Source organism: Diceros bicornis, chromosome 17 (assembly GCF_020826845.1).
Source record: "Diceros bicornis minor isolate mBicDic1 chromosome 17, mDicBic1.mat.cur, whole genome shotgun sequence".
Classification (NCBI taxonomy): domain Eukaryota; kingdom Metazoa; phylum Chordata; class Mammalia; order Perissodactyla; family Rhinocerotidae; genus Diceros; species Diceros bicornis.
In genome coordinates this window covers 16,351,033-16,360,419 of record NC_080756.1, presented here as the reverse complement: position 1 = coordinate 16,360,419, position 9,387 = coordinate 16,351,033, and the positions used below count along the sequence as shown (strand labels likewise).

The window sequence follows — 9,387 nt, the reverse complement described above, 5'->3', positions numbered from 1 at the left end:
AAAAAAAAAAGCAAGGAAAAAAAAGCCCCTGCGCATTGATCCGCGCCGTATTTTTGGGTAAATACGATCACGTGGGGGCCGGGGAGCCAATGAGCTGCGGGGAAAAGGCTGGAAAAATAATTACCTGCCTTGATTGTTCTGTGAGCAGATAAAAAGTACATATACAGTTCATACAATAATCTTATGTATGTAAAACCCCGTTACGATGTCGGCGACGGGGCCCATCAGTAACTATTACGTGGACTCGCTCATCTCCCACGACAATGAAGACCTCCTAGCGTCCAGGTTTCCGGCCACGGGGGCTCACCCCGCCGCCGCCAGACCCAGCGGGCTGGTGCCGGACTGTAGCGATTTTCCGTCCTGTAGCTTCGCGCCCAAGCCGGCCGTGTTCAGCACGTCGTGGGCGCCCGTGCCCTCGCAGTCGTCCGTGGTGTACCACCCGTACGGCCCCCAGCCCCACCTCGGCGCCGACACGCGCTACATGCGGACTTGGCTCGAGCCGCTGTCCGGCGCCGTCTCCTTCCCCAGCTTCCCGGCCGGGGGCCGTCACTACGCCCTCAAGCCGGACGCCTACCCCGGGCGCCGCGCCGACTGCGGCCCGGGCGACGGCCGCAGCTACCCGGACTACATGTACGGCTCGCCCGGGGAGCTGCGCGACCGCGCCCCGCAGACACTGCCCTCGCCCGAGGCGGACGCCCTCGCCGGCAGCAAGCACAAAGAGGAGAAGGCCGACCTGGACCCCAGTAAGTTGGGAGCAATTTTCCTTTACAACCAGCGCGGGAGGGGAGGGGAGGCCGGGCGGGGGGGAGCCGGATTACAGCCCCTCGGAGCGGCGCAGGGAGCGCGGGCGAGGGGGCGAGGACTCAATAAAAGCGAATTACCTTGGGGAGCTTTCAGGGGCAGGAAGGTCTGAGAAGGGGGCCCAGGGAGCCAGGTTGGGAGAGGGCTGAGGGGGGCTCCTCTCCCAGGAGCTGGCTTTGATGAGAGACCCCCGCCCCCACACCCCCAGCCCAGGCTTTTTGGCTCAGTCGCTACTTTCGAAGAAATGCAGACAGGGCCAGGGGATAGGGTGGGGGCGAGGTTCATTTTATGGTTGGAGGTGGGATGGAGGAGAGATGAGCAGGACACTGGGGGCAGAGAGGAAGTGCCCCAGGGAGAAAAATCACCCCTTCCTCCCAGCCAGCATGGGAGTGCTCACCCCACTAGAGAGGCATAAGACAGAAGGTCCATGGACTTCTCCCCCAGGAGCGCTGGGTGAAGGATCTAGGGGATTTCACAGCCTGGGAACTTAGAGAGATCAGGACTTCCAGAGTTGGGGGAGAGGAGTGGGGTCCCAGTCTCCTTAAACTTGAGAGCCCTCTTCTGAAGGTCTGCAGGAGAGAGGGCTGAGAATGAGAGTCAGGGATGAGGAGTGGGGAGAGGCATCTCCCCAGGTTAGAGAATTATACACATACACACACCAGCACACACACACACACTCCAATCAGGGAGACAGGAGCCTCTGAGTATTGCAAAGAAGAGTAGGGATGGGGGGGCAGGTGGGAGCTGCAGGGCCAGAGAAAGGGGAAAGACGGGGAAACAGCAGGGGCGGGGGTGCAGCCCCCTGGGTGTGAGGAAGTGTCTGAGGAGTCCCAGGAGGGGGCTGCAGGAAATCCTTTCCTCCAGCCCCATAAGGGGCCAGGGCCTAATTATACCCCTCTGAAGGCTTCCCTCCTTGCCCTCAGCTACTCCCATAAACCTGAAATTGGAGGCTTGGCTCCTGCAGAGCCTGTCCTGAGGCTGGCAGGAGGGGGGCCCTGGAAGCCAAACAAGGCAGCTGAGATGTGGGGGAGCCTGTCCCCCAAGGCCAGCAGCTCTCTGGGGAGAGGAGAAAGGCTTTTTCCATCCCAGCATCACCCTGAGAATTCGCCTCAGCAGGGTTGGACTCGGAGAGCAGAGCGGAGACGGGCGCTGAAGAGAGTCACGAGGGGCTTGGGGACTCTCAGGGTCAGAAAGCAGAACTGCTGAAATTTCAGGACTTGGTCGTGGGCTGGGAGGGTGGGAGGGGGTAGAGGAGGAGGGAAGTGGGGAGGAGAGAGACCTCGCTATAAAAATAAAAAACAAGAGAGAGAAGCGTTTATGGGCCTATGAAACGGTTGGGAATTTGGACTTTTTATGAGGATATTCTCGAATTACTACTCTTGAAGCTGAGGACCAGAATGTAGGGGCTTTGATAGCTTCGATTTCCTATAGTTTTTAGGTGCTGGAGACTGAAGAGGGGGGATATGGGGAGGGGGCAGAAGGCAAAAGGAGTAAGGGGGGAAATTCCTAAAACAAAATGTGTCCAAATTCAGGTTCAATTATTGGGTTTGGGGAGCCTGGCTAAGCCTGGGGGTGGGGTGGCAGGGGTCCTGGGCTGGAAAGCGGATCCTCTGACCCCTGCCTGTGTTTGGCCCTCCAGGCAATCCCGTGGCCAACTGGATCCACGCTCGCTCCACGAGGAAGAAGCGCTGCCCCTATACCAAGTACCAGACGCTGGAACTGGAGAAGGAGTTTCTCTTCAATATGTATTTAACCAGGGACCGTCGGTATGAGGTGGCCCGGGTCCTCAACCTCACCGAGCGGCAGGTCAAAATCTGGTTTCAGAACCGGAGGATGAAGATGAAAAAGATGAATAAAGAGAAAACCGACAAGGAGCAATCCTAAACCCTGACCCTGCCTGCTGCCTCGGCACAGCCAAGGGAAAAACAAAAAACCCCACAAAAATACCCCAAACCAGGCGGGAGAGAGCACGAGAAAGAAAAGGAAAGAGCAAGATAGAGAAAAGCCCATCAGCCTAAAAAGAAAAAAAAAAGGAAAGGGAAAAGGAAAACTCTTGCGATTTGGGAGGGTTCAGTGTTGAGAAATTGGTGTTTTAGAGTTAGTTCTACCCAGCGAGGAGGAGGAGGCGGGGAGAGAAACCGCGTTCTCTTCTCCCAGCGCAACTGAAATAAATGACACACACAAATGTGATTTTTTTTCTCCTTTCTTCAGAGAAGCCAGTACTTGAATCGCTATATTTCTATTTTTTTTTCCTGTATTGTATTTGATCCGGGCCATCCCTCCCCAGGCCTGGGGTGCTCTGCGTGCAGATTTTGTACAAAAAAGAAACACACACATATACAATAAGTATTCCCAGCCCAGGAGCTGAGGGCGAGGGCCGGGACCGTGCCGCAGGCTGGGTCCGGCGGCGGCGGCACAGGCCGGCGCCTCGGGCTTGTACATAGCAGTGTCTCCTCTCATCCCCAGCGTCCGTCCTGTAATGTGCTTCTGTTTGTTATGGTAGAACAGCTCTGTGTTAATATATCGAAGTCACTTAAAAACCCAGAAACCCAACCGCATCCAGTTCTCGTTATTTCTCCTCCCTGTGGCTCCCAGGCTGCTGTCCTGGAGGAGGCAAGTGCACAGATCCTTTGGGGGAGGCGGGACCCAGGGAAGGGGCTCCCTCTACCTCGGAATGGCAAGTGCCCACCGCTTCTTTCCTGGCAGGGTGGGGTGGGGGTGAGGGCTCCAGGGTCGGGGTGGAGGCTCCTGAGGCCTGGGCTCAGCTTGTGTCTGCCCGGGCTGACTGCCTGTGAGTTTCCTGCTAGCTCCATGGAGTCATGGGTGGGTGGGTGGGGGCATGGCATGAATGATTTTCCCTGGCTGTAATTAATTGTAATAATTTATGAGTACATGAGATCGGAGGGAAGAGATAGGTGAAGATGAAAGTTGGGTGCTTGGTGAGGGCCCGGACTGGATTCTTGCCTGCCTGCTTTGGTGCTTCGTGCTTCGAGGGATGGCTGGAGGGGAGGGAGGGTGTGCGGTGAGTGCTGAGGAGGAAGGCTGAGCAGGCCTCAGAGAGCAGAATAGACGTTGAGGTTTGCACTGAGAGTAAAAGCAGGAAGATGCAGAGAGAGAGAGAGAGGAAGTAGGGAGGGAAGAAAGAATGAAGGGAGAGAGGGGGGAGGGAGGGAGGGAGGAAGAAGGAAGGAAGGAAGGGAGGGAGGGAGGGAAAGAGGGAAGGAAAAGATGGCAAAGCCAATACAATAATTAGATTTAGTTTATACTTCTCGGTGCTTCTCTCTCTCTCTCTCCATCTCCTAGTCCTCTCTCTTCTTCTCAATCTGTCTCTGGTGTTTAGTTGGAATGTTGGTTTGGGGGTGACCTGGTTATGCTGTGCAGCTACAGCATTTCTGGGGGATGGCACGGCCAGGGTCCAAGGAAGCTGCTCAGGGATTAGCCAGGAGGGGAGTGTGCCCTGGTGGCTGTGGGACCCCAGGCGCAAGGGTGTGGGGATGTGTGTGCAACAGCCCGATGGGGCTGGTCAGCTGCCCTGCACCCCAGAGCACCTCCCCAGATCCGGCAGTTTTCATCTGCTAATCAGAAGCAGACGCAAGCTGCTGGGTCTGCCTCGGCCCGGCGCCCCCTTTCTCGGAAATCCCCCAATCTGGAAACTATTAAACTCAGACTGCTTGAAATATAGTCCTTTAATATCTCAGGCTGCCCATTCTAGTAAGGGTGCAGAGTGTTGCTCTGAATACTTGGGGAATACCACCGTAAAAGAAAATAATTGGGGACCCCAGTCCTTGTGCAGCTCCCCCCATCACATCACCTTACAGGACTGGTGAGGCACTTGTAGGGACCAGCCCCTTCCCCATCATTTAAATCACCTACCCTCTCCTCCCATTAAAGACTCCAATTTCGGGGGCTGGAGGAAGGTGGGAAGATGCGAACATTTTGTTTCCATGATATTTTGAGGGGGTCCATCAAAAGCCACAACAATGGTTTGGTTTTTCTAGTCACTGAAGCACCCTTTTCTCTTTCCTGCCTAAGAGACCTCCTCCTCAACTGCAGAAGCGATTGTTTTCTTGGTCGTTTCAAAAGGTGCTTTGCCTGTAGTTTTCTCTCTCTTCTCGCGTCCTCACTCCTCCCCTTGGCCATTTTGTCGTCTGGGACCCTGGCCTCAGTTCTGCACCCGGCAGAGGCCCAGGCACCCGTCTCCCTCGGTTCTGACGGCCGCGGGACTCAGGCTTCTCTCCCAGCCCGGCCTCGGCAGTTTCCGGGCTTCCACCCCGCCCCTGCTCCAAGGCCCTGTCGCCTCCCCTCGTCCTCAGCGCGGCCTGCTTTCTGCAGCCCGCCGGAGTCGGCCTTACTTGGGCAGGAAGGAGAGTGCAGGGCTCGGAGGGCCCTGGCGAGAGCGTGGGATCCAGAGCAGGCCCACCCGGCCCGGCCCACTGTGCAGTACCAGCTCAGCCTCCAGCCTGCAGGTCAGGATCGGATTCGATTTTTATTTATTACAATTTGTGAATTAAAACCACAACACAACACACATCTGGGGAAAGAAACGAAAGCTGGGGGGAAAAAGGGGCTAGCAACCGCCCTCCCGCCCTAATCTTCCCCTCCCACCTCTCCTCTGCTCCTTTGTCAGAATCACAAAACCCTAAAGGTTGTTCCACTTGGGAAGGCAGCGGATAGGTACATTTCCGCAGCCCCGAAATGCCACTTTTATGGCGCTGTTTGTCTCCCCGCGCTGGATTCTGAATGGGGCCGAACAAAACAGCAGCGCGGAGCTGGCTAGACGTCTGGGCTTAATTGTTTTATGGTTTAAATAAGGTGGGCACTCTTTCCTTTGAAATCGGATTATAGGAATGTTTTGTCTATGTCCCACGGAGAATAGGACCTCACTGGCTGGGAGGGAGAGGTGGAGAGAGCGCGCGCGTGAGAGAAAGGGATGGGCCACAAACCAGGGGGCAAACAGCCGGGAGAAGTCAGAGTCCCACCGCAAAATCCTGCAGGCGGCGGCGGCATAGGCGGTGCGGAGCCGGCGACAGGGTAAGAGGAGCGAGGCGCTCAGCGTGCGCGCCGCGGGCAGGCGGTCGCGGGAGCTGCCGAGCTTGCATCTGCGTGCGCGGAGGTGTTCCGAGCCCAGAAATGCGCCTGAATGGGGGGAGGTCGCGGCAGTTCCTTTGCACAGGGTCTCAATGCGGGAAGGGAGGGTGACAAAAAGAGAAAATAGTGTGAAACCTTTGACAAGGTTTATATCGAGAACTTAGAAAACAAAAGGACAGCGGTCCCGGGGGAACTCCCTTCCGGGGACCCCTCTCTCTCCCGCACCCATATGGAAACTCCTTCCTCCCTCTTCCCACCTTTGGGCCAAGCTGGGACCTGCTTGCTGTCTCTGTTGGCTTTTTCCCCGGCCGGAATGCATTGGAGCAAGTGGACGCGAGGTGGCGCTGTTGCTCAATGTTAGAGGCGGCGGCGGTGCCCCGGCGGGCCTGGCCGCTCTGACATTTGAGGCCCAGCCCCGAGGAGCAGCGGCCAGAAGGCCCCGCGCCCGGCCCAGCCCGGCCCCACTGGCTCTGAGCAAATCAATCCTCTCACCTGCGAGGTGTAAATAAATCGCGAGTGGCGGCGGGAGATGGGCCCTCGCTCTGGCAGCAGGCTCGGGAGGCTTTGGAGGGCGGGCGTCGAAAATAATCGCTTTGCAGAGGAGATAAGCACGAAGCAGGCAGCGCGTAATTAACACAAAAAGGCAGCATGACCCGGACAAACGAACATAAATCCGTGGTACCTAGGAGGGCGGTACAGGCCTCAGGGCAAGGGACAGAGACACCGCAGCGAGGATGGCTGCTTTGCGGTTCCTTTATTTCCAGGCTCCGGGAGCGAAATCAACCAGATACGTGTAAAAGAAAAAAAAAATCAAATGAAAGAAAGAAAGAAGAGGCAAGGGAGCCCCCCAAAAGGGGAAACCAAGTCCAGCCAGGGATTTGGGGACTGGTGGGCTCTCCGAGCAGGCGGTGGTGGCGGCACACTCGGGACACTCGCATTCCAAGACACAAAGGCCGGGAAGAATAGCTCTGTGACAGGGTTTCCGCTGGACCATAAAATGTGGAGATATCCCCCCCACCCCCTAAAAGATAAGGCGCAGGCCCTAGAGCAGATCCGGTCTGCGGAGCCTCCTCTTTCCAGGCAGGGAAAGGAAAGTATTTATGACGGTCCCCAGTGACCCAGATGCTGGGAGCCCAGAGTCGATCTCGTTGGTTCAGCTTGGTACCCGCAGAGCAGGCTCAGAGAAGGCAGGGTTCAACCAAGGCTGCAGCATGCTCTGGTAGTGGAGGAGACCCCTGTGGTGCCCCCCCACTGTTTTGGACCCTAGGGAGGCCTGCAGCCCTGGCATAGCCCTCCTCTGACCCCCACCTCTTGCCATGCTAGGGCTAGAGTTGGGGCGTTGTAGAGTTTGGGCAGTCCCTAACTCAGATGGGGGTGGGTTCCTCAAAATTCAGGGGATCCTGGAAGCTCTCTTGCTAGGGCACCCATGAATCTCCTTGGGGAACTGGGCTGAGAGTTCCATTTCCCCAGCAATTATGTAGATAATAGAGGGACTTGGGAGGAGGGTGCTCATTCTCTCTACATACACCATCCTCCCCTGCACTGTCATTCCTTCCTCCATCCCCAGAGTTGGGCTCCAGATGGGGAAGAAAAAGATCTGGTTTTCTAACTGCCTCCTTCCTCATCCAACTGTGAAACCCCAGGATGTGGAAGGAAAATAGGTAACAAATCTTTTCCTCATGCAAAGAGCTAAAGATGCATGTGTGTTTGTCAGGTATTATTTTCCTGTGTGCACGTGTGTGCAGGGTCTGTAGGGTGACAGGAGTGCTTCTGGGCATGCATGATAGTTCAGTGAGCAGCATTGGATGTTTTCAGGGTGCAAGGTAGCACGTACAGTATGTATGTATCCTGAGTGTGCCCCAATATTGCCCTGTCACAACCTCAAACACTATGGGGGGGAGGACCAGAAAAATCATTCCTGTTCCTCTTCTTCATTCATATGCACACAGCACACATATCCACAGCTCTCTCACTTCCTCCCTTTTCTCTGTCTGTGTTAAGCCCACATAACTGTACACACTTATGGCCAGAGAAGAGTGCTGATGGACTAAGGTTCTTTTATCCCTTAGAATTAACTTGAATTTACGAAGTCTTGGGGATGGGGGAACCCCCCCCCAGAGAAAGTGTGAGTAAATATTTAAAGAGTATCTGTTGACAGTTCGCATCCCCATCCTAGCCTGGGCAGCCTGCTTGGGAAAGTGGGGGGTGCGGTGAAGCCAGGGGGCCCCTCCAGGCCAAGATGGCATTTTCTATGGGGTTAGGGCATGTGGGGACAAGTAAGGGGCCTGCTCCAGTCCCCTCCAACCAAGATGCAAGTAGTTTCCCAAGAGGAAACATCCTGGATCAGCCCAGCCAGAAGCCAGGGACCGGCCAGCTGCCCTCTCCTTCTCTGTCCCCACAAGCAGCTTTGCTCTCAGAGCTCCCAGCCAAGCTTGTAGCCAGTGCCTGGGCTTCCTGCCTCAGGCAGGAGCTGGTGTCTGAAGGGGCAGTGCAGCTCTGACTGGGTATACGGAGCGCCTCCCACCTCTGGCCCTCTGGTCTCCCCACAGTAGGCAGGCAAGAGAATCTGAAGGATCTAGTGAAGACAGGGCAGCTTCCCACTTGGGGAGGGGCAAGAGACATGGAAGCCTCTGATGCGTGAAGTAGTGGGGGTACCAATGTGCTTGCTCCTCCTCACAGTCTGGGGACTTAAGGACCTCCCTGGGGAGCCCATCTTTGGGGTTAGAGGACTTGCTCTCTCTTGCTGCCATTCAACCCCCTCGAGGGTCTTATACCTGTTGAGGTAACCTGAGCTGACCTGCTAGCTCAGGTATCTGTCTCTGGGAGGAAGGAAAAGAGAAGGGGGGGAGAGGCGCCTTCAAATCTGAATGCGCACCTTGGAAAAACTGGCCCCAGCCATTAGCTGGGGCTGGCTCACCCCCACACACACACATATATATACCACACCCTCCATCCCTCCCCCTGCCACCCCTCCCCTTCCTCCAGGTCCCCCCAGCCCTGAACCCCTCAACCCCCGCCATCTCTTCCTTCTCTCTCTCTCTCTCTCTCTCTCTCCCTCTCTCTCCCTCTCTCTCCCTCTCTCTCTCCCTCTCTCTCTCTCCCCTGTCTTCATGTCGTGGATTGATGAACGCGAATCGCGTGTAAGCGCCGCCACCGCCGGGAGTCTGAGGAATTCGCCTGGGCTGTTAAAGGAAAGAGCTAAGTGAGGGAGCGCGAGCTCTACCTACCGACAGTGAAGAGCGCCGCCGCCGCCGCCGCCGCCGCCGCCCGCTCGCCGCCCGCCGCCCGCGCCCAGCCCGGAGCTGCGCTGAGCCGGCGGCTCGGCACCAGGCGCCCCCCTCCCGCCCACCCAGCCCCAGCCCCAGCCCCAGCCCCAGCCCCAGCCCCAGCCCAGCCCCGGGGAGCCGGCCGGCCCGGGGGTCGCTCCGGGGGGAGGGGAGTTTCGGGGTCCCGGGCGGGGGAGCCGTGAGCCAGCGGGGAGGGGGCCGCGGGTTTTCA

At 57.0% G+C, this 9,387-nt stretch overlaps 1 protein-coding gene across 1 annotated transcript; it reads left to right on the top strand.

The window, feature by feature from the left end:
* Positions 1–3,420, top strand: HOXC9 (homeobox C9). The gene is made up of 2 exons (XM_058558085.1): positions 1–743; positions 2,441–3,420. Exons 1-2 carry the CDS (start codon positions 206–208, stop codon positions 2,683–2,685), a joined length of 783 nt encoding a protein of 260 aa, XP_058414068.1. The 5' UTR covers positions 1–205; the 3' UTR covers positions 2,686–3,420.
* The last annotated feature ends 5,967 nt before the right edge of the window (positions 3,421–9,387 follow it).